Genomic DNA, 26,836 nt, shown 5'->3' on the forward strand with positions numbered 1-26,836 from the left:
CCGCCGTGTCGGGCGTTCAGTCCACCTGGTCCACCCTCCGAGTCTAGTAATGTCTCTCGAGTCTGCAGTGTGGTTGGTCCACCCGCACCAGGCCTTCAACCCACCTGGTCCACTCTCTGAGTCTACAGTATGACTGGTCCGCCCGCATCGGGCCTTCAACCCACCTTGTCCACTCTCTGAGTCTACAGTATGACTGGTCCGCCCGCATCGGGCCTTCAACCCACCTGGTCCACTCTCTAAGTCTACAGTATGATTGGTCCGCCCGCATCGGGCCTTCAGTCAGCCTGGTCCACTCTCCGAGCCACGACACGTCTGGTCCGCCCTCGTGGGGCCTACAGCCTATCTGGACCTCTCGCTGGGCCTTCGGAATAACCGGTCCGCCCTGGGTATGTTGGCCTACAGCACAAAGCAGGTCCTGCCTCAACCCAACCCCATTCAAACAACCATGTGCACATAAACATACTGTCATATAACAATTCTCATTCAATCAAACCGATCTAGCAGATCACGTAACACAACATACTCTAAGCAGGATAGCGACCTAATCGGTCACTAGCATAGCATCTCCTTATATACCAGGATACCGACCTTAACCAGGTCTCTAATGAATACCATCCTAACTACCAGGATGCAAACATAGTAAAACAGCAACATAACAACAATACCCGGATTACAATCCGATAAAGGGTCGGCCTTGGTGCGTTAGACCCTGTTGATATCGTGAGGATAACTCACCTCGCAACTGCTGACTGGAAAGATAAGACCGAGATGCTCCGACCACTGACATGATCTCCACCACTGGCTAGAACCAACACTGAACTCGAAATAAAAGCCAAAAATTACCAAAATGCTCTTAAAAGTCATCTGGTCAACTCTTGGTCAAAGTCAAAGTCAAAGTCAAAGTCAACCTTCTGGCTGACTCTACTCGCCGAGTAAGCCCGCTGACTCGCCGAGTCAGCCCCCTAACTCGCTGAGTCCCCCAACATTGAAAAGGGCCCATTTCAACTCACTGAGTCATCCCTTGACTCACCGATTCTTAGCTTAACTAGGAAAGGCTAAGACCTCAAGACCAAACTCGCCGAGTCGAAGAACAGACTCGTCGAGTCCAAGGCTATCTTCAACCAACTCGCCGAGTTGTTCTTCCAACTCGTCGAGTTCTTGCCCACCTTCAAGCAACTCGCCGAGTACACCCTTGTGACTCGCCGATTACCACTAGCTCTTAACCCATACAGAAGCCTTCAAGGCCATGCAATCGATCCAAAACGTAGATCTATCCTTCTACAACCCTTCCATCACGTAAAGTGGCAAACTTTACATGAATATAAAGAGATCTAGGCATTTTACACTCTAGGGCTAGGGTTTGGGACAAGATGGATTCACCAAACACTCAATAACAGGGACTTTAATGCACTCTAGACCTTCTTCACTCCAGATCTGAGGTAGCAACCTCAGATCTAACCTTCAAACTCTAAATACCACAAGCTAAACTTCCCACACATCCCAAAAATGATGAATCTAGATGAATAGTATCCCAAAAACGAGATAATACCTCAAAAGGAAGCCTCAACAGCAAGGAAATCCTAATCTAAGCAAAGCCCCTTCCTCCAAGCCTCCTAACTCTCCAAGATCTTCCTCCAAATCTCTTCTCCAAGGCTCAAATGCACTCAAATCCTTCACAATCACGCTTATAGGGTTTTCTGGACTTCAAGGGAAGGTAAGGAGGCTGGGGAGAGGGTATAATGCCTTTATATAGGGATCATCCCCCAAAATTAGGGTTTTCTTCACTCAGCGCCTACTCGCCGAGTCCAGCCTGGGACTCGCCGAGTTGGCCACTTAACACGCGACCTGAGTCACGACCCTACTCACCGAGTCCACCCATAGACTCGCCGATTTGCCCTTCAAATTTACACTTTGAACCCCGAACTTGCACTCCTGGACTCGGGATGTTACAATTCCCCCCCCCCCCTTTCCCACTTAAAATAGGCTTCATCCTCGAAGCCTGCGGCAACACAACTCCAGAACTACTCTTGCAGTGCATCTCCTGGCATTAACCATACCGGATTCCTCAATTCACAGCCATCGAAACCCGAATCCCAACTTTCTCTTTTCTTGCAGTGTTCTGACCCCCGCTTCAAATTAGCCACCGACCTTATTCTCTGATAACCACACCTAACCACCGAGTACCACTCCCTGATACGTCGCTCGCTCCAAGTCACAACAATCATTTGACTCATGTGAGCTAGAAATAATCCCTGAACCACCAAAAACCCGGTCTGAATTCAACTTTACCCCCTCCATGCTGACAGGACGATACATCCCTTAATCTCATAGGAACTCTCATGAGTTCCCCTCCGCAATCTCATACCCATGCTGAACTGGATCTAGCACCTCGGGTTGGAAAACCCGATACACTGACAATACCTCCAAACATTCCCCAAGATGAATTACCACTACATACACAATTTCTTAACCAAAATCGAGCTGGGAATCAAAGACTCCATCTCTACATCCCTTATGAGCCTCTTGACTTTACACCCTCGGAATTTCCTTCCGTGACCTCGGTAGACATCTAAACCGAATTTGATTCCATATCACCGCCGCACACACAGTGCAATAACCACAATTGAAGCACTCTAATATAACTTCGCACTACCTTTTTCACTTCCGTGAACTTATACTCCCTCTCGGAGCTACATTCCTTTCCTTTTTCCTTACCAAGGAGATTCACTTGGCTGCCTGGACACTACCACCAGTGCCACGGTGCTCACCCAATACTACACCATATCCTTTTGGCATAACCGCTATCCCATGCACCACACGTACCCTGAATCCGCTTGCAGGGACTCTCGAGTCCTTACACTACCTCCACTAAACGTGATCAATACACGGGGCCAGACTGTATAACGCTAACATATCGCGACATACTCGATCCATTTCCTCGTACCAATCTAACGATACATGCAGAGTCTTCTGCATGACTGGACCGCCTTACCAGGTATTCAACCAAACTGGACCACTCTCAGAACCTTCAGCAGACCTGGACCGCCCTTCAGGGCCTTCAGTCTGGCTGGACCGTTCTCCGATCCTTCGGCCTGACTTGTACGCCGACCAGCCTTCAGTCTACCCGGACCACTAAACTAGCACTCCAACATTCTGAGTTACTCCTTCGGGAAACTCCACCCATTCATACTATTCTAGCCCCCTAGGGGTTCCGAAATCTACCTCCATCCCATATACTCAGTCCTGGCCCGATCCTAGGCCTTCCACAATCAATCGCTCTTGGTCTGTATCCCGCCCCGCATGCTTGCCACTTACTCATACCAGCCTACGCCTTTGTCTGACCGAAACACTGTTGAGTCCCACGCAGCTAACCCAACTCTCATGCTCACCGATCTTCCGGAGAATTCTCCAATTCTCCCCTACTTTAAAACACTGACTATCAACCACCGGTCGCCATCACCGACCTCCCTCAACAATCCTTCACGATACAAACACTTACATACGAACTGGTTTCCACTGACACAAGCCACCTTTGCAATCACATATCAACGCTGATCATCCCACGCACGAAAGAAACTCGATCCTCAGCTAACCACTCCTCAGAATGCAAATGCTACCCGATATCCAGACCAACACCAGATTCCCACGCACAAACCTCATGAATGATAACCAATGAAATTTCCAACACTAAACCCATAACCATACCATAACCCTCAAGGAACAATGAATACAATACCGAAAACCGCACAACGATACTAGCAAATGAACAATATTCCACATTAATCACAAGATAACCAGACATCAAGAAAGAAACATACCTGCAGCTGCATCCGGTACTGCCCTGACCTACTCCGCTGAAAGCTGGAAAGCACGACCCTGAGCCCTTGGGGGCTCCGCTCCACCCGTGATCCTCAATGTGGCTGATGCTGGTGTTGGATTAATGTCTAAGTCCATAACTATAATTGGTAAGACTTGACCCAACTCGGCATGGTCCATTTGGGTTGCATACCATCATGCGCTTGGATAGCCTATAATGAGAGAAATAAGACACTTATGGTTATTAATATATTATAAGTTCTAGTATATTAATAATAAGAATAATAAGATTATTTAATTAGTATTGATCAAGAATTAATCTAGGATTAATTAAGTGATCAAAAGAAGACTAATTAAATATATGGGTTGATTGTGTAAATCATCCATACTTATATAGTGGGCTAATGCTCCATGGATAATCAAGTTGGGCTAAAACCCATAGGATGGTCCATGGATGCTCCATGGTGTATTTGAACCCATGGATCCAAGGAAATGGAAAGCCATGGCAATTAAGGATTTACCCTAATTGTAACACTATATAATGATCTTATTCTTGACAAAAATCGGCCACTAGTATTATTCTAGAGAGGGCTAGCCGATTTCATGAAGTGTAGAACTCTCTCAAGTTATTCTAAGTGTTTTGATGATTGTGATTCCATTTGAGGCTTCCACACTATTGGGGCTAGGCACTCAAGCTTCACGAAGACTTTCTACATCAAAGAGGTATGTATTCTATCTTGTTACACTCATTGTTTTGTATGCTAGATTAGGATAATACCTTAGATATTCTTATTTGCATGTATAATAGAGAAAACATAGATCCAAGGTATTTAGGGTTGCATGTACACTTAGGAGTGTTAGAATGCTCAAAACCCAACAGTGGTATCAGAGCCTAGGCTTGTTTTCTTGTTATACTTGCAAATGGAGTTGAAAAATCGAGTTTTGATGCTGTCAGCCCAGCAGACTCGCCGAGTCCATGAAGGGACTCGACGAGTCCAAGGCAAAATGCATCCAACTCGCCGAGTTTTGTTCATGCACTCGACGAGTTGGACCCCAGACAGTATATTTTCGAGGTTTTTGGCTAGAAATGGACTAGGAACATTACCCTACGTTGTTTTTGAACTTATAAACTTGTTTTTTAATGTGGTAATGTTCATGCTAATCCATTTTCAAAGATAATTGTCAATAGATTCATGTTTTGTATTAGTTTAAGGTTTAGACTAATTACATGAGGAAGTTTGATATGAATTATCTTGTTCTTATGAGTTGCTTAGATTAATAGAAAAGTTAATTGAAATAGTTGTTTTCAATCCATTTTAATCTAAGAGTTGAGTATAAAATGTGTTTGTGTAACTTGTCCTCAAGTTACATGAAGAGTCACATTAAAGACTCATAAAACTCATAAAAGTTGGTAATGGTTACAAAAATGAAGAGTCTTGTGTCATTGAATTTTTTTTTTATGACTCCATAACTTGTCCTCAAGTTATGGAAATTCAAGAGTCACTTCATTAATAAATAAAGTGTAACCTTAATTAATTCCATAAGTTATAAAAATAAAGAAAAGTTAATTCTCTTATTAGTTTAAAGTCTTCCATAAGTTATGGAACTTGAAGAGTTTTTTGGATTAAAACTACTTTAAACACATAAGTTATGGAATTAATTAGTTTTGAATAGTTTCAAAACTTGCCCTCAAGTTTTGGAATTTGAAAAGTTTTCACTTATGAATACTTTAATTCCAAGTTAGCCCTTAGAATTCTAAAGAGTTAAAATTCAACACTTATACTATTTATAACATTAATGGTTAATTATTATATATATGTATAAGAACAAGTCGTTTTACCGTTAGTAGGCCTAATTCACGAAGCCGGTCTATAAGGTGGGTATAAGGTTGTTGCCTATAAAATGGCGACTTAATGGGTGTATACTCTCACCCACCGCTTGCTTGACTGGTGGAGGGTCGTTAGCCGAACGGGTAGGACAATGACTTTAAATTCTCCCTTCATTAAAAGTATTAATGATAAATACTAAAGTAACTAAAATCTTAATAATTCCCAATCTAGTTACTTTAGGAAAAATGTGAATTTGGTGCTAGTCCATGGAATTCACACTTTGTACCTTACCAAGTCGTTGGTGGAGCGTGTGTGGTTAACCGGCACACTAACTTTGACTAGTAAGGACCACGAAGGGTGACTTAATGTTTGTCATAGATCAATGGAGCGTGTGTGGTTAACCGGCACATTGATTAGGTGATAATATTAAGGGTACCAAGTGAATTGGTATGGTTATTCACACCTTGTTTTGTGATCCTCGGCATCCCAGTCACAAAATTTGAGAGGGCACACTCGAGATTGAAACATGCCATTGAAAAGTTCAATGAATCTCAAAAGATCTAGGAATTTCAAATCCAATTAAAACCTAATAAATTATTTCGTTTTTCATGGTGGAAATTGGCGAATCGTCATTCGCCTACCTTCAAATATTTTATAGCTTTGATTACGGCATCCTTCTTCCAAGTTATAAAATATTGTGTTGGGTCCTAGCCTTAATATTTCATATTGGGTGTTATATTAAGGACTTTAAATCAACTATCTTGAAGATCTCCCAAAACATGTATGGTTTAGACATTTATGATCTTCCCAAATCTCATGAAGATGATGTTCCTCAACATCATGCTTCACTTCCTCTATCTCCTCCAATTATTCTCCCTCACCCACAAGTTCTTGAAAAGTTTAAAGTCACTCGAGCCCTATTGGCAAGTAAAGGTCTTGGTGTGGTCACATTTTGGAGATGTAGTCACATATTGACAAGCCGGGAGAGTTGGGTGTCAAAGTCTTGAGAAAGTTGGTGGTTCAATCACTTTCTAAGTCACATAGTGAGTTCTTTTGGAACACCTATGAAAAAGACTATGACAAGACCCTTAATGATTTTATCTATTTGTTAAGATCAACTTCCTAAAAACTTGATGGACATTGACAATAGTGACACAGGAAATCCAGAAAAGCATTCTTTTCCCAATGGAAAGGGATCGGCCATAGTCAACTCGGTTGACCGAATGGTAAAGAGAAAAACTAAGTCTGTGATAGTCCCGTGTACCATTATCAAAGGGTCCATATGTTTATATTGCCAAAGAAAGGGGCATTGGTTGCAAAGCTGCCATAATTTACCTAAGGATGTTAAAGTCGATAAGTTTGACTCTACTTCAGGTAAAGTCCACTAACTAACTCTATTAAGTTTCTATTTGGAGATTCTTATTACATGATGTGACTGGGTCACATGGTGATGTTTTAAGAATCAAAGAAAAGGTAAAGAAACTTAAAGAAAGAATATGCTGAATCTGATCGCGTAGATGGATTTCTATCGCGTAGTTTGAAGACCGGATTCTTGAGTTACTTCTTAGGAGTTGTAATATATTGCTTGTGAATAGATAACAACAAGGTTTTCATGTGGATTGTAAGGATAAGTTTTTCCGCAAAGTTTTAAAATAAAAGAAAAAAAAGGGGTTTTAATTTTATTTATTTTAAAAAAAATATCCTTACAATGGCATCTGTGGAAAATTGTTGCTTATATGTTTCCAGTAATAGCAATATTGGAAAGTGGATTTGATTCTTTCATTTGTGGTAGTGTCTGAATTTACCAAATGAAGAAAGTTTTTCATCACCCAAGTTTCAATTGGATAGAAACTTGGAATCATACAAGTTGTATTGTATGATGAATGAGAATTTTCATCTTTGAGAATTAAGACTAATTCTTTGATCACATGTATATGTGAGTCAAGTAATGGACTAAGGGATCGATTACATAGTCTTGTGCACTGATTAAGTCCACCACAAAAGATTGATAAGACTATTCGTCATAGTTTACTGAAGCTCAGTAAATAGGATTATACTTACAAGCTTAAGTATAACTCTGAGACATTGGAAAAAGGTTCCAATGTATTGCAGAGCGAATAAGAAGAATCAAATTAGGCAGAAGGATAAAAGTTTCTCAAATCTAAAAAGATGGGAGAGTACTTTAGTATCAGTTTTTTGATCATCTTAATGATTTAGAAACCATATCACAAATTCATACTCTAAGGACATCTTAGTGCATTGTTATGGCTAAGAAGAGAGGTCATGAATTGTTGAATTGGTTAAGATCAAGGAGATGAGTCATACTTCGTTCCAAAACAATTCTTAGATTCATACTCCAAGACTGTAACATTGAGTGACATAAAGTAAGGTTTAAAACACTTATCAAATGTAGTGTGAAATGTTTCTACTCTTGTACATTTGAGATTGGTAAGTTGTGATGTCTTGAATGAGACAAAGACCAACTAAGACCAATTGTGTGAAGTGTTAGTCTTGATAAGAATCCGCACTATCTCTTGAATATTTTTTTTGTCAAGGAATGGTTCTTGACTAGGAAAACTTATATGGCAAGGGGACAGTGGGAGCCTTAAAGATCCTGAAAGAGTTTCAAGATTTAATCAAGAGTAAAACCTGTAATTTATCACTAGCACACGACTTAAGGTTTGCAACCTATCATGTTGACATAATTCTTATTTCTGTACCTACTTCAAATAAGTTGGATTTGCATGTGAGTTATCAGAGTTCAACTTGGAAGCATTGGTGGGCCTTGAGCTACCAAGGTGACAAGAAAGTAAGATTGAATAAGTTTAATCCATGTAAGGCTGAATTTGTCACTAACCTTACCTTGTGATTATGGTTTTGACAAATTTGCATGGATAGGAACTCATACACTATAAAATCTAAGTGTCATAAGGTTTCTCTCCAATTCATGAAAATGATGGTGAGGAAACGCTTTCACTAAGTAGATTTTACGTAGATAGCAATTGTGTTATTTGCATTTTCAAAAGTCGTTAGTGGAGCGCGTGTGGTTAACCGGCACACTAACATGGACTTGTGTGTAACGCCCCAATTTTTACGTCCGAAAATTTCATTTTTAAGGTATTACTTTAGAAAACATTAATAAATAAAAACATTGTTTGTTCACACCATAACACATCGCAGCCATGTTCTAAAAAGTCAAGCCATACATCCCATCAACATATCAGAGTACAATCCCAGTAAATCTCATAAATGCGGAAACCGAAGAGTGTGTGTATGACGTGCCGCTACCGCGCCGGCTCCTTCCCCTTCGATGCAGAGGTACCTGAAAACAAAACTGTAAACGTAAGCACAAATCTTAGTGAGTTCCCCCAACGTACCGCATACCATACAAACACATAACATACGTACTGCCAGGCTATTCTGGGGTGCCTGACTACCCGGTACGGCCATTCTGGGGTGCCGACCTACCCATACGGCCATTCTGGGGTGCCGTCTTACCCGTGTCAAGCCATTCTGGGGTGCTGACTACCCATGTCAAGCCATTCTGGGGTGCTGACTACCCATCGGTCCTAACAACCGATCCTCGGGGACTATTTCACCCCCTACTACTACGATCACATATAACATAACAAGCCAGCATGCATACATATCATCACATACTGTCAGACGTATCTGGGGTGTCTGACTACCCTTCGGTCCTAACAACCAAACTCTACTACTATCACATACAACATATCATGCTAGCATATAACATGTCAGGTAATAGCAAACTTAGATGATATCACAAAGACAATCATCTATCATACATCTCCTACTGGTGGGTCGGCATTGTGGCCTTAGACCCACTACTACTGGAAGGTAACTCACCTCAAAGTAGCTGCTGAACTGATCGGGAACTAACTGACTGCTGCTGCTCCGGGAGTCCTCCGGCTGCAATTCCCACGTCATACTCAATCAAACACTGCTAACTGACCTTCAGGTAAAATGACCATTTTGCCCCCGGTCTAGCTCTAAGCCAAAGCTAGAGTCAACTTTCAGTTGACCCGACTCGCCGAGTGGATCACCACTCGCCGAGTCCCTAGCAAACCAATGTCCTGGGTCCCTGGTTCTACTCGTCGAGTCGGGCTATGACTCGACGAGTTCACCTTCTAACCGTCATTCAACTCCTTCATCCTACTCGCCGAGTTGTATGAACAACTCGTCGAGTTCATCTTCATCCGATGAACACTTTATGCTAAGACTCGCCGAGTTGTATGAACAACTCGCCGAGTCTGTTCTTGATCTATGAAGATTGCCTTGGACTCGCCGAGTCAGGGCATTGACTCACCGAGTCCTAACATGGGTGAGTTCGGCTCCCAACTCACCGAGTCACCCCCTGTGACTCATGGCTCAACTCGACACATGATGAAGGGACCAAATCGGTGACTCGCGACCAGACTCGCCGAGTCACCTATGCGACTCGCCGAGTCGTCGCCATGCACTCCTTAAATATACCGATTTGCTCGATTCCAGTCCATGCCATTCATAGATCTGGACTTCTAGGACACGAATCACACGTAAAGTTTCCAACTTTACGTGTGGATATTCACCAATATGGATTATAGGGCTCAAAATGTCTCAAAAGGGTAGATCTAGGGCTAACAAGCCTCATGGGGCCAAAAAGCTAACAGATCTGAGCTCCTGGAGCTCAATCTTGCATAGATCCAAAGGCCAAACGCCTTATTACGACATATAATGCACATACAAACTTGGGGAATTGACCAAGAAGGACCCAAATGAAGTTTTAAGCATAGAATCAAGGGGAAAACGGGTTATACCTCAAAGGAAATGTTGAAATGACACAAAGATGGCTGATCTCCTTCTCCTCTTCTTGATCTACTCCTCTTACTCCTCAAAACCTTCAAGAACACACCAAGAACACCTCAAACTCTCAAGGAAACAAGGGAAAACGATGTAGGGGGAGTTCTGGGGGTGAATGGGGACGAGTTGGGGCGGAATGAGAGTTTAAATAGGGTGCAAACCCTTGAAACTTAGGGTTTCATCCAGCAACGGTGACTCGCCGAGTCCAGGATGTGGACTCGCCGATTCGCCTACTTAAAACGTGTCCTGAGTCTCGTCCCTACTCGGCGAGTCGGACCCTATGACTCGCCGAGTCCAAGGCTAAATTAGGGCAATGCTCAAATAAAATTCACATACCGGAAACCAGGTGCTACATTGTGAGAAATGGAAAATGCCTAAGCAATTGAGACTATGATTACGGCATCCCTTTTCATAGTTCTGAAAATTGTTTAGACACACATGTGAGCTATCTAAGAAAGGATGTATGAATCTAAATTTCAGAAGTCCAGCAGATTTCTGAAAATATGTCAGAGCTAGTGGGAGCATAAGTGTTATGTTGATAATCATCATGTTAGTGGGAGCATGATCACTATGTTTAGTGTTGCAAGTTAGCAATGTTAATTATAGAAAACAAAGTTTCAATTCGTGAAGTTGCAGGGGTTGAAAACTTGTTTTGCTATAATTAAGGGAGAGGAAATTATACTTCATTTCAATTCTAAAGCATAGATTGAGATTTTAATCATCTTTAGTCAAGAATATATATGAATTTTGTGTTGGAATGGTTCAACTTGAAGAAATTCTATATATATTGCATTTTCAAAATTTGATTATGATTACGGCATCCCTCTTCATAGTTAAATTTTGAAAACATGGCAAATAAAAAAAATATATTGTAGCAAAAGACTGGTCTAGTATCATGTCTTTATGTCAAACATCATGAATCGTGTCCCATATGCTTCGGATATAGGATCGATTTCATGTGCTATAATATTCATCCTTTCTAAAATTTTCCAAATGCCTGGGCATTAAGAAGGGAAAGAGTCTAGAACTGGATATGAATAAAGTGATTAAGCAATTGTCGAGGACAATCTGAGGTTTGCCAAAGATTGGCTGCTCAGGGACATTTGGAAGCCTAGTGTTAATTTTGGTAGGACCATATTGACATTTTCTGAAAAGAGGTAACTCTTGTTCGGAAGTGATAGTCAAATGGGACTATGGAAATGTCTCCATAGGTGGAAGTTATTCAATCTATGTAAGATTAGAAAACCTTAATGCAAGAAGGATGTTCAAAGCAATGTACTTTGAATATGAGACTTCCGTTCCATAGAAGTTGACCTTCTTTGGAATACTTTGTAATGACTAGTGACAAGGTTTTGGTGACTTTGTGAATAATCATTACAAGAGAAACAATGCATATAAGTTTAAAGTCTGACAGTTTTTTTTTGGTAAATGATAGGAATCGGGGATTCTCACATTTACAATAAGGATTTGGGATTGTGAAATGAGTATCATTGGAATCATGTTCAATTGATCTACATCACAATGTAAGGATCATAGACAAACATAGTGTGCATACTTGGGGTATGGCATAACTATTGTTTAGAAAAACAAAGTGTACATGCTAGGAGCATGGGACGATTGTTGTTTTTATTCAAGTCTTAAGTTGATTATTTGAAACATTGAATAATGTATAATCAATATGGTGATAAATAAAAGGTGGTTTTATTTATATTCAAAAGGGTTCTGAGACCATATTGGATTCGATTATTATTGTGTTTCACTTTGCATGTTTTGACTTCCAAAATTGCTAGGTTATTCTTTTCGAATGACTAAGTTATTTAAACACTCCACAGTCGTTCATATGTTGGAAGTAGGTATGAATCAAGACTGTCATGAATCAGGTTTGTAGATGGCTAAATGGGTTTAGTCATGGCAATGGTTGCTACAACATTCATGAGTGCTCATAAGTTATGAGTATTGGAATAAACCCACGCTCACTTGTATCACTTCATGGAATTTATCTCGAGTGATCGTGAGACGGTAATATCATATAAATCTTCAAACCTAGAGATATGAGTTGTTACCTATGAGTTGGTTGTGCATTGATTTCACGTAAACGCATCAGTAACTTGATGTTATAAAACGTGCCTTTGTGTACAATTCAACAAGTAGTAGAACAAGCATATGAGTTGAAGTTTATCTGTTCCTTCTAGAAATAGAAGCGATATCTGGGCCCCTCGATGATTTTGTTGTGACCTATGTACCGGCCGGTCAGAACTGAATTGATGTGTTCGATTAAGTTCTTTGTCAAACGAATCGAAAATCGGGAAACAAACTGCTGGACAATAAGCGCGACGTTGTTCCATGTATTTGTCCGACTGATATCATGAGAACAGAGGATTATATGATCCCTTATCTAATGGACAAGTCATTGACAAGGTCAGAGTTCATCTACAAGGTCAGAGTTCGACAGAAGCTTTTGAGAGCTACGATTGCCAGTTGGTTCCTGAAGTCATACGCAATAATAGTTTTAGACTTATCCAAGTGGGAGACTGTTGGATTAATGTCTAAGTCCATAACTATAATTGGTAAGACTTGACCCGACCCGGCATGGTCCATTTGGGTTGCATACCATCATGCGCTTGGAAAGACTATAATGAGAGAAATAAGACACTTATGGTTATTAATATATTATAAGTTCTAGTATATTAATAATAAGAATAATAAGATTATTTAATTAGTATTGATCAAGAATTAATCTAGGATTAATTAAGTGATCAAAAGAAGACTAATTAAATATATGGGTTGATTGTGTAAATCATCCATACTTATATAGTGGGCTAATGCTCCATGGATAATCAAGTTGGGCTAAAACCCATAGGATGGTCCATGGATGCTCCATGGTGTATTTGAACCCATGGATCCAAGGAAATGGAAAGCCATGGCAATTAAGGATTTACCCTAATTGTAACACTATATAATGATCTTATTCTTGACAAAAATCGGCCACTAGTATTATTATAGAGAGGGCTAGCCGATTTCATGAAGTGTAGAACTCTCTCAAGTTATTCTAAGTGTTTTGATGATTGTGATTCCATTTGAGGCTTCCACACTATTGGGGCTAGGCACTCAAGCTTCATGAAGACTTTCTACATCAAAGAGGTATGTATTCTATCTTGTTACACTCATTGTTTTGTATGCTAGATTAGGATAATACCTTGGATATTCTTATTTGCATGTATAATAGAGAAAACATAGATCCAAGGTATTTAGGGTTGCATGTACACTTAGGAGTGTTAGAATGCTCAAAACCCAACAGCTGGAGCCTGCACCGGTCCCGCAACAAGCTGTGGATAGTTGACCCTCAAGTGCCCAACCTGATGACAATGATAACAGATCCTCAAATCCCGACCTGGGACTGCCTGCCGACAATCCCTCACGTAGTGCCCCTCCTTTCCGCACTTGCGACATGCACCACCGGACCGACAAACTCTGGTGTGAACCTTCCCACACTTCCCACAAGTATGGCTGCTCTAATGTCCCAATCTAGAATCGATGGTCTTAGACCGTTTCGGTGCCGGCTGCGACTACACCGGAGCCTGCCTCTACTCTCACAACTGCAACTCAATCTCCAACTCACGCCGCTTGGCGGCCTCCTGCAACTCTAACAAGGTCTTGCACCTCTGCGCAGACACGAACTGTCTGATATCCCTCTTGAGCATACACAGATATCGGGACATCTGAGCCTGCTCCGAAGCAAACTCGGGGCAAAAAATCGCCCTCTCAGTGAACATCCTGGTGATCTCTGTCACCGACTCCGAATCCTACTTCAGCTCAAGAAACTCCTGAGCCAATCTCTCCCTCTCAACTCGCGGAACATAATGGGTGCTGATCATATCTCGAAACTGATCCCATGAAACCGCAGCCCTCTGTGCATCCGAATATGACCCCGTGCTCAATCTCCACCAATCCTTCTCCCCAAGCCTCAACAGGTTCAGAGCACACTTCACCCTCTGATCAGCAGGGCATGAACACGTGAAGAAACACCCTTCCACGTCTGACAACCATCTCATAGCAACAATCGGGTCCTGAACTCCATCAAAGTAGGGGCTTCGTATTATCGAAGTCCCGATACTGGAAACCTCTACCAGCTCCTCCCCCTGCCGTTGCTACAGCCGCTGTAGCCGCCGCGGCAGCCATCTCTGTGAGAGTCGCATAACACTCATCAAAATACTCAACCATGGCGGTCTTGATCGACCCAAACAGTTCCGATAACTCGGCCCGAAACAACACAACAACCTCATCATTCAGGATCTCATGAACCCTAGCATCCAACTCTCATGTGCTCATCTGACCAATAACCTCGGGCGGTACTAACCCGCCCTGACCTCCCTCTCCTGCTCCCGATCCTGACCCGGATCTACTCCCAGCATGCCTCGTAACCACCATACTGAAAAACATCACCAAATCTCAGATACTTCCCACTAACCCGGGAACCAACTCCCAACTCAACCCTAGAGGTCATGGTTTCCCTGATACGCGTATGGGTCCAGTGCTTTCAGTAGTACGAGCCCATACTACGTTCCACACCTACCTATATTTGCATGAAGTACTACCACAACACCATAGTGACAAATATACATAGCAAGCGCTCCATCCTCACTCCTAGAGGAACACTGGAAATCTCGTACAGAAGGAAACCCTAGGCTAGCAGGCATCATAAAACAGGCAACATTATCATGAAATCCTGAAGATCCCTAGCCTAGTACTAGCAAGCTGTTCTATCAAAGCTCGAAAACAAATATCATGCATGGTATTTTGGGGTTACTTACTGGCTCCGGCTGATCGTACCTCCACGTCCTCCTTTTACTTAATTTGAAAACCATTTTAAATTCTCTTTTAAAAACTCTCCCTGATTTGAGACTGGATTCACACGAATGTTCCTCCAATTCACTCAAACCAAGGCTCTTATACGACTTGTAACGACCAAAAATTTCAACAAAATTTAACTTTTCAAAAACAACCCATTTTAATCATGTTATTACAAAAAGGTTTTCAATACATTTATTATCAGATTATTCCCAGAAACATATCATAAATCACAAACACGAGGAGCGGTACAATCAGGCCTTTGCCTTGCCACAGTCTCCTAAAGAACCTGAAAAACATTAAACCACAACTGTAAGCCCGAAAGCTTAGTGAGACACCCCCAAAATACCAACCACATATACCATACACATAACATGCTATATCACAACAAATCGCAGAACAACCATGCATATCGGGTCTACTGTGTGACTGGTCCGCCGTGTCAGGCCTTCAGTCCAACTGGTCCACCCACCGAGTCTAGTCATGTCCCTCGAGTCTGCAGTGTGGTTGGTCCACCCGCACAGGGCCTTCAACCCACCTGGTCCACTCTCTGAGTCTACAGTATGACTGGTCCGCCCGTATCGGGCCTTCAACCGACCTGGTCCACTCTATGAGTCTAGAATATGACTGGTCTGCCCGCATCGGGCCTTCAGTCGGCCTGGTCCACTCTCCGAGCCTCAGCACATCTGGTCCGCCCTCGTGGGGCCTACAACCTATTCGAACCGCTCCCTGTGCCTTCGGAATAACCGATTCACCCTGGGTATGTTGGCCTACAGCACAAAGCAGGTCCCGCCTCAACCCAACCCCAGTCAAACAACCATGTGCACATAAACATACAGTCATATAACAATTCTCATTCAATCAAACCGATCTAGCAGATCACGTAACACAACATACTCTAAGCAGGATACCGACCTAACCGGTCACTAGCATAGCATCTCCCTATATACCAAGATACCGACCTTAACCAGGTATCTAACGAATACCATCCTAACTACCAGGATGCAAACATAGTAAAAAAGCAACATAACAATACCCGGATTACAATCCGATAAAGGGTTGGCCTTGGTGCCTTAGACCCTGTTGATATAGTGAGGATAACTCACCTCACAACCGCTGACTGGAAAGATAAGACCGAGATGCTCCGACCACTGACACGATCTCCACCACTGGCTAGCATCAACACTAAACTCAAAAAAAGCCAACAATTACCAAAATGCCCTTAAAAGTCATCTTGTCAACTCTTGGTCAAAGTCAAAGTCAAAGTCAACCTTCTGGTTGACTCTACTCGCCGAGTCCCCCAACACTGTAAAGGACCCATTTCAACTCATTGAGTCATCCCTTGACTCACCGATTCTTAGCTTAACCAGGAAAGGCTAAAACCTCAAGACCAGACTCGCCGAGTCCAAGGCTATCTTCAACCAACTTGCCGAGTTGTTCTTCCAACTCGTCGAGTTCCTACCCTCCTTCAAGAAACTCCCCGAGTACACCCTTATGACTCACCGATTACCACTAGCTCTTAACCCATACAGAAGCCTTCCAGGCCATGCAATCGATCCAAAACGTAGATCTATCCTGCTACAACCCTTACATCACGTAAATTGGAAAACTTTACGTGAATATAAAGAGATCTAGGCATTTTACACTCTAGGGATAGGGTTTGGGACAAGATGGCTTCACCAAACACTCAATAACAGGGACTTTATTGCACTCTAGACCATCTCCATTCCATATCTAAGGTAGCCACCTCAGATCTAACCTTCAAACTCTAAATACCACAAGCTAAACTTCCCACACATCCCAAAAATGATGAATCTAGATGAATAGCAGCCCAAAAATGAGATAATACCTCAAAAGGAAGCCTCAACAACAAGGAAATCCGAATCTAAGCAAAGCCCCTTGCTTCAAGCCTCCTAACTCTCCAAGATCTTCCTCCAAATCTCTTCTCCAAGGCTCAAATGCACTCAAATCCTTCACAATCACGCTTCTAGGGTTTTTTGGACTTCAAGGGAAGGTAAGGAGGCTGGGGAGAGGGTATAATGTCCTTTATATAGGGCTCATCCCCTGAAATTAGGGTTTTCTTCACTCAGCGCCTACTCGCCGAGTCCACCCTGGCACTCGCCGAGTTGGCCACTTAACACGCGACCTGGTCGCGACCCTACTCGCTGAGTCCACCCATGGACTCGCCTAGTTTCCCTTCAAATTTACACTTTGAACCCCGAAATTGCACTCCTGGACTCAGGATGTTACAGGAATAAAGATGGTTCACATCGGATGGGCATTGACTACTAGGAGTTGAACAATTTGATAGTGAAGAACCGTTATCCACTTCTAAGGATAGAAGATATTTTCGATTATTTGTAGGGAGCATCTTGGTTCTCCAAGATAGACCTAAGGTCCGAGAACCATTAGGTTAGAATTAGGGAGGAGGACATGAAGAAGACCGTGTTCCAAACTTGTTACGGACATTATGAGTTAGTGGTGATGCCGTTTGGGCTCACCAACGCACCGACAATGTTTAAGGACCTGATGAATCGGGTCATTATACCGATGTTCAATCGCTCAGTAATCGTGTTCATAGATGATATCTTAGTGTACTCCAAAACCAGTGAGCAGTAGGAGGAGCATCTGCGGTAGCTATTAGGAGTCTTGAGGCAAGAACGACTATATACCAAGTTCTCAAAATGTGAGTTTTGTTTACGAGAGGTTCAGTTGCTTGGACATCTCATTAACTAGGAGGGGATTTTGGTCGATCTGGCCAAGATCAAGGCGGTTATGTAGTGGGAAGTTCTGAAATCTCCCTCGGATATCAGGAGCTTCTTGGGATTGGTTGGGTACTACCAGAGATTCATATAAGATTTCTCCAAGATTGCAGTACCCTTCACTCGTCTGAAAAGGAAGGGGTGGATTTCCAGTGGGGCCATGAGCAGCATAGGGTATTTAAGACCCTCAGACAACGACTGTTCGAGGCCCCAATCTTGACTCTCCCGAAGGGAGTTGAGGATTTTGTATTGTTCTATGATGCATCCATCACAGGACTGGGAGCGGTCCTCATGCACAGGGATGGGTTATAGCATATGCATCGTGACAATTAAAGCCGCATGAGACGAGATACCCCACACACAATTTGGAGCTGGGAGTGGTGGTATTCGCTCTTAAGATTTTGAGGCATTATCTTTATGGGGTCCGCTGTACCATTTACACAAACCACAAGAGTCTGATACACATCATGGATCAGCCGAACCTGAACATGAGACAGCGCAGGTGGCTCGAGGTAGTCAATGATTATAACTGTGATATCCTTTACCATTTGGCTAAAGCGAACGTGGTTGTGGACGCTCTAAGTTGCATGTCAGGTGGATCTTCTACTCCAACGACGTGTCTAAGGATATTAGTAGATTCTCCACTTGTGAGCTTGATCAAGGAAGCTCAGGATGAGGGTATGTAACAGGAGAATTGGAAGCTTGAGAGGATTAGGGGTGAGAACACCCAGTTTGTGTAGGATAGCCAGGGATTTTTGACCCGTTGCGGTCAGGTCTAGGTTCCGATTTCTGATGGAGTCAGATAGATTGTCCTAGAGGAGTCTCATAAGTCTCGCTTCTCTATTCACCCGGGGGCCATCAAGATGTACCGGGATTTGCGATTGATTTACTGGTGGCCATGGATGAAGAGGGAGATTGCATGGTACGTCGAGAGGCACTTGACCTGCTGGATGGTCAAGGCTAAGCATCAGATGTTGCATGGTCAAATACAGTCTCTAGAGATTCCCATGTGGAAATGGGAGCAGATCATGATGTATTTCATCACCAAGCTATGGAGGATGGATAAGGGTTTCGGTGCAATTTGGGTCATCGTGGATTGATTTACCAAGAGCGCCCATTTTCTAGTGATACGGGAGAGTTCATCGGCCGAGAAGTTGGCCGACTTGTATATTCGCGAGATCATTGCTCGCGATGGGGTACTGGTCTTTATTGTCGCAGACCGTGATGTTTGGTTCACCTCCCATTTATGGAAAAAGTTCCATGAGGAACTAGGGACGTGACTGCACTTCAGTACAACCTATCATCCACAGACAGACGGCCAGAGTGAGCGAACCATACAGACTCTCAACGATATGCTAAGAGCCTGCGTTATTGACTTCGGTGGGAGTTAGGACTCCTACCTACCTCTTGTAGATTTCTCTTACAACAACAACAACTTTCACTCCAGTAGTGGTGATCCACCACATCAGCTGTTGTATGGACAGAAATGTCACATCCCAATCAGTTGGGGTGAGATTGGTCACAAGGTGATGGGACGGATAGAGGTAGTTTTGCAGACTACCAAGAGGATTCATTAGATCAGATAATGACTACAGACCGCTCAGAGTCGGTAGAAGAGTTACGCCGATAGGCGCCGATCTGAGTTAGAGTACCAGGTTGGTGACATGGTAGTTGTTTGCCACAACAGACTTCGAGGACGAAGTCTAGTTCAAGTGGAGCAAAGTTATAACATCCCGACTCCCATGTATAATTATAGAAAGCTTTATATTCATTTTATTGAGGGAACTTGACAAGTTGGAGGCCCCCAACTCATCGTATCGAACCTAGTCAGCCCGCGTGGTTTATCACTTCTACTCGACGAGTTGGAGGACCCCGACTTGACGAGTAGAGGCTATAAATGAAAACCATAATTTTTATGGTTTGCACCCTGTTTATAGTAACTTAAGCCCTTTCCTCCAGCATCTTTAACACTTTTTGACGGCCAAAAGCAACTCTAATTGATCTAAAACCTATTCTTGATTGTGTTAGAGGCTAAAGTGTGTTTTTGGTGCATTGATGAAGAAGCTTGAAGATTAAGAAGCTTGGAATGAGAAGAAGCTTGTAGATCTAGTGTCTACATCGTCTTTGCTTGCATTTGAAGGTAAAAAGTCCTTAGTTTGACCTTCCATTTGTTAGATCTCTTCTTAGGTGAGAATATGGGCATTTTGGTGCAAAGTGGCGGTAACTTTCGGATTTGAACTTGTCATAAGGGCATGGTTCAGATCTGGACTCCTCTAGGCCCTTATGGACATAAAGCATCAAACTTTATGAAGCTTTGGCCCTTCCTCATGTCCAAAATCTTCTTCTAAGGATAGTTATCAATGATTTAGCTTCATGCATCCTTGCATATACGTAAAGTTAGCAACATTATGTGATAACAACACCCTAGGATCCTAGATCTACAGTTTGGAGCTTTGGTTTCACATAAAAGCATCTGAATGCAAAATGGACTGAAGGAACTCGACGAGTTGCATGGTCAAGTTGACGAGTCGTATGAAGATTGGTTGTTTTTGGTTTCTGCATGGACTCAGCGAGTTAATAAGATGACTCGACGAGTTAGTTAGTGTTTTCCCGACATTTTGGACACTACATGGACTCGACGACTTGTCTGGAAACTCGGCGAGTCGACTAGGGTTCTCATCGTTTCTTGAGTTCTGAAGGAACTCGACGAGTGAGTGAGATACACTCGAGGAGTTGGGTCAACATGGACTATTGACCTTGACCGTTGACTTTGACATTGACCAAGGGTTGACCACTTTGACTTCTCGGGGTATTTTAGTAATTTGAAAACTTATTGAAGTCGACCATTGGTGGATGTTGGTGATTAAGTTTGGAGCTGTATTTGGGAAGTTTGACATTATCATCTCGGGCTACTTATGAGGTGAGTTTCCCTCACTATACTTAAGGGTCGAAGGCACCAAGGCTGACCCTTTGGATTGTTATCCTGCTTTATTGTTAGTGTGATCTGTTTGATCGGTATCCTGGTAGATAGGATGTTGCTATGTGGTTATGATCAGTTAGATCAGTATCCTCATAGATAGGATGTCGTCATGCTTAGTGATCTATAGATCGGTTTGTCTATCTGTAGATTGTATGTGATAATCTGATATATGTGCACATTATTGCTTGGTGGTTGAGGCTTATTTTCTTTGTGCGAGAGCCATCAGACCAGGGAATTCCAAACCAATGGTTGTGGGCTGAGAGTATTCCATCCAAGGATGATTGGACTCATAGTATGTGAACATTCAAACCTGATGGTTGTGGGCGGGGGGTACCATCCCGAGGATGATTGGACACATAGTATGTTGGCATTCCAACCCGATGATTGAGGGCCTTAGGCATTACATCCCGATGGTTGATTGGGCCCATAGTATGCTATTGTTATATGTGTGTTATTTTTTGTGTGAGTATTTCTTTTTTTCTTGGTTGGGGCGGGGGGACTCACTAAGCTTCGGGCTTATAGTTTTGGATTTTGTTTCGGGTACTTCAGGTGATCGCGGGAAGGCGAACGCATCATTATGCACCTCCTCACATTTTTATGATCTTCATTTCTAGGATACTTTTATATGAAACTATTTTGAAAACAAATTTGTAATAACTATTTGTTTTTAAATGAATTAAAAAGTTATAAATTGGCATGGTTTCTATACTTGTTACAAAAAAATCTAAAATAACCTTATAGATAATTTAATTAGTGAGAATGCATGATAATCACAATAGTTATGTAAGATCGAACGTATTCACATTACCAAACAACATATTTGTTTTATCATTCTCTTAGAATAGCATTGTCCACTTGTCTGCACAATAGATGTCAATCCACATTTGTACCTATCTCTCTCTCTCTCTCTCTCTCTATATATATATATATATATATATATATATATATATATATATATATATATATATAGGCTTAGGTTATTTTGTTTTTACTAAGTATTGTGTGCCCGAATGCACAAATCTGGACCAATGGATGAAATTAATCAATGAACATGATTTGAGGGTGTATGATATTACAATGGAGTAACATGTAGCATATAATCACACAATTTTAAGTAAAAGGGTATTTTGGACAATTAACTACATTTATAAAAGGAAATTTTTGGATTTTTAGGGATGATTAATTCTCCTAATTTAAAAAAAATCTAAATTTTTTAATTAATTCAATTTCAGTTTTTTACCGATTTTATTCTATCAGAATATTATTTGTTAGAATGATGCTCTTTCAGAATTTTATTCTAATAGAATATTATTTTGTTAGAATGATGCTCTTTCAGGATTTTATTCTAATAGAATATTATTGAAGAAAAACAAAATTCTTGAATCAATTCTAATATATTCTTATACATCCAAACTTAATACAAATTCATACATATTCTTAAATTCTAATATAATTATACATATTCTAAAAAAATATCAAGGCCTTCAACGCCTTCTTCCAGCCATTCCTATCACAAATACAACAAAAACTAATACTTGTTAAAAACATGTTACTTACAATTATCTATAACTTAATATATTCTGGTAGAATACATAGAATATGATATAATACATATAATACATTCTGGCAGAATACATCGATTTTATTCTGATAGTAATTCTCATAGAATGCATACCACAAGGTTAAATTCTTTAAATACTCTTTCAGGCATTTCAACAAACACTTGTTAGATATTATCATCAAACAAGCCAAAAAGCATATTTGATTTACATGCAAAAGTTTACATATAAACATAATTTCCAGCAACATGATTTAGAATGCATACCACAAGGTTCAAAGAGTAAATTAATTTGTGTTGATGAAAAATAAAAAGGCACAAACAACCTAGAATTGTATTCCATAACCGAAAGAAAAACAAAATATATGGCAGACCCATTAAAGCATAGAAACGTGGTTTTCATATAAGATTTGAAAACATTATTTTGTAAGAAAGAAGAGCATCCACATAAAAGAAATTGAAACTCATCAACTTGAACACATGAATAAAGAATGTTACTTACATTATAAGGCCCTGATACAAGAGCTGGAACCATACGAACTAACATCTTTTTCTATGCTTCCTTCTAACTGAAAGTGACTCATTAAGCAAGAAAGAACAAATTTTGGAATAAGTAACTGAAGTTCACTGAGACATTTTAACAAACAGTTGGTGTGCAAATCGGAATATTTTCAATTCCGCCAACAGTTCACTAAGACAGCAAGTTGGTTCTTCTTTCAGGAATTTAGTCGAGCACCTTATGTGCATAGCTCGTTCTTCTTGAACACGTTAGGTTTTCCGTTACTTAACCATCCAATTCAGCGAACAATAGAAATAGATAATTTGAATCACAAGTTAACGATCCATAATTAATGAGAATTGAAGAGTTGTTACCGGATAAATAAGGGCATACGAAGTTTGCTCGATTTGGAAAAGCTCTAAAGAACCGATCATCGAAGGAACTGTAACAATGATGCAGAAACATACACTGACTTCTTGTGACTCCAAAATTGCCTTGATGTTGAAGCTAGCTTCGATTGGAGATGGAGCCACCGAGAATAACATCTTCTTAATCAATGGAATGGGGAAACAGATTTCCAGCAAGAGGTTTGACTACCTCTTTTGATCAGACGATCTTCATTCGTCCATAAGAAAATTGGAGGAGGCATATTACGTATGATATAGAAGGCTAGGGTTAAATAGTTGGTCAAACAGATTTTTATGGCAATTTCCATGAATTAAGGGATTTTATTTTAATTAGCATGCTAAAGTTACATAATTACCCTTATTACCATTTTTTATTATTTAATTATTCCTAAATTCCTATTGGTGCACACAGGCACACAATAGTTGTCAAAAACATTTGAACCTATCTCTCTCTCTCTCTCTCTCTCCATATATATATATATATATATATATATATATGTATATATATATATATATATAGAGAGAGAGAGAGGTAGGTTCAAATGCTACTACTATTGTATACATTTAAGGACCAATGAAATTTTAGAAAAAAAAAAGTAAATATTTAATAATGCATATAAGGGTATTATTGGAACTTTATATATAATCAACTTTAGAAACCAAAAATAGTCCCTTAAATATTGGACGTTACTAAAATCTCTTTGACCAAATGTATTTGACTAACACATTAACCCTAACTTTCTTCATATACATTTTGTACCCTTTCTAGCAGGAACAGAACGCAACCCACCTATTCCTTGATTTTCGATTATCGGTGGGTGTGGCCAAGCCGCCATGATAAATTGATGAACAATCACCTCATCTTCTTTACCCAATTTAAACTTGCCTCCATGCTTTCATCATCTTCGTGATGATTACCAACATTACAGCCAATTACCACCAATTCAGGCGCCAAATTAACAACGAAAGGCAAAGATCTAATTATGTCAGAATGGAATCTCGATTTTATGGCATGAAATCTCAAATTACTCATTACTATTTGAAGGTATACACTCTTTTATTGTAAATTTAGTTAGATTCATGTATTTATTAATTACATATGTTGTATGTTTCATCAAATGGAGTATAAAGATTTGAGCATCTGATTTTGCTTGCCAAATGTTTGTTAAAATGCTTGAATCAAATATTTCAGCCAATTTTTTTGTAATCTTTGAACTATCATATCTCTCTCATACTAGATTGGACTTATCTAAATTTTGTTTATGCATATTCTCCTTTGTGTTAGCTACAAGTTAGATTCTGATGTCATTTTAATTTGATTAATATTGTTTGAGTTATAGTCCTTCAAACATGCGATGTTACAACTGTATTTTTAGCACTTTTACTTTGTTTAGAAATTTTTGTGATCTTTGAACTGTAATATTTACCACATTCTAGCTTGTAATAAGCTAACCTTTTTCCAAAGTATTGTCCTCTGCGTTAGCTTAATTAGATTAAGTCGATTATTTGGATTAAGTAACTCGGGGAATACTTGATCAAATGACTAGAGTATTACATTTTGTTAGAGTAAACTAAAAGTCTTTTAATGTCTATCACATTCTATTATAATATATGGCTTTATTCTTTTAGAATATACTGAGAGTTTTAATATTTTAAAATTGATTGTTTTTTTTTTGGATTTAGGTTTTTAAGGGGCTGCCATTGATGTGGAAAATGAAGAAAATATAGAGAACATTAGTTTTCTAGCAAAATTTTGTTATTTTTTAGAATTTTATTCATTTTTTATATTCTTTTAGAATATGTATAATTATATTAAAATGTATAAGACTTTTAGTCTGTAAGAATATGTATAAATTTGTATTTATGTTCGGATGTATAAGAATATGTTAGAATGTTGTTATTCTTAAACCAAGATTCAAGGATTTTGTTATTTTTCAATAATATTCTAATAGAATAAAATTCTGAAAGAACATCATTGGAACAAAAAAATTCTAATAGAATCAAATCGGTTATGTTTACAAATTATGTTGGAATTAAAATTAAAATAATTTAAAAAATTCATATTTTTAAAATTAGGAGAATTAATTATCCCTAAATATCCGAAAATTTCCTTTTTTAAAAAATTGTTAATTGTGCAAAATACTCTTATGCTGAAATTTGTGTGATTATATGATACAAGTTATCCCATTGTAATATTATACACTCTCAGATCTTGAACATTGATTAATTTCATCTATTGGTCCAGATTTTTGCTTACGATCACACAATAGATGCTAGGAACACAATAACCTAGCCATATATATATATATATATATATATATATATATATATATATAAAAGGTGTATTTCAAAACATTTCAAAATACAAGGTTTAAACTTTTAATTAATTAAATTTAAACCAATTATGATTGAATCTTTATCTTTTAGTTAACTTTTAATTAAATTACCTTAAATTATTTAGGAATTAAATAATTATTTTCTATTAAACAGTTAATAAAATAATTCAAATTTAATTGTTATCCAAAACCCTTATAATTTTCGAAATTAGGGTTTGGGGTTATCCAATTTTAATTAATCAAATATTAAGGCTTTTAAAACAATAATTAAGGAAACTAGAAAACCCTAAGGAAACCCTAGGATTTTCAAAAATAAAGGGTGGTGGCTGTAACAACCTGTCATTTCAGGTCATTGAAGATCGAGTCTTGTAACCTCTTTGAAAAAGGGATTAGAATATCATCGAAAAATGAAGTATTCAAAAGCTCTGTTTGGAGTACGCTATGTAGTAAATATCGTCTTAAGGTTTCCAAGCATATAAAGAACACTAAAATCCGAGTTATAACGAAGAAGTTATGAGCATTCTAAGTTTTCCGACAAAAACCGATAATACGAAGTTACGTAAAAACGCAAAGTTTCAATAAAATACTTTTTGACCTTAGGTGTCTAAACCAAAGTCATAAATATCGTTAAACTACAAATGTACATAAAAAGAACACCCAAAACGGACATCGTATGAAAAAGTTATGAATATTTAACGAATTTTCTTACCCCGACCTTTTAAAAAATAAATAATAAAAATAATTTCGGAATTTACCGATGGAATCTAAATGAAAGTTGTAGATCTTAGTCTCACCTACGCGTGGATATAAAGAAAGTCGAAAACGGGGTTCGTATGAAGGAGATATGAATTTTTGAAGTTTGATAAATAATTAATATATATTTTTATTGAAAACTTCGGTATTATCCGAAGTCTGAGTCACGCGAGTACGCCTTGCGTACA

The 26,836-nt window shown here is 39.8% G+C and overlaps 1 protein-coding gene across 1 annotated transcript in view; it reads right to left on the reverse strand.

Moving 5' to 3' along the window:
- Window positions 1–24,395, reverse strand: part of LOC145002863 (uncharacterized) — a 34,232-nt gene extending 9,837 nt beyond the window's left edge. Inside the window, exon 1 of the mRNA XM_078962048.1 lies at window positions 24,311–24,395. Within this exon, the coding sequence (XP_078818174.1) occupies window positions 24,311–24,395 (85 nt within the window). The remainder of the gene's footprint in view (window positions 1–24,310) is intronic.
- Window positions 24,396–26,836: the final 2,441 nt, after the last annotated feature.

This window comes from Lactuca saligna, chromosome 6 (genome assembly GCF_052625555.1).
Source record: "Lactuca saligna cultivar CGN05327 chromosome 6, ASM5262555v1, whole genome shotgun sequence".
In the NCBI taxonomy this organism is placed as follows: domain Eukaryota; kingdom Viridiplantae; phylum Streptophyta; class Magnoliopsida; order Asterales; family Asteraceae; genus Lactuca; species Lactuca saligna.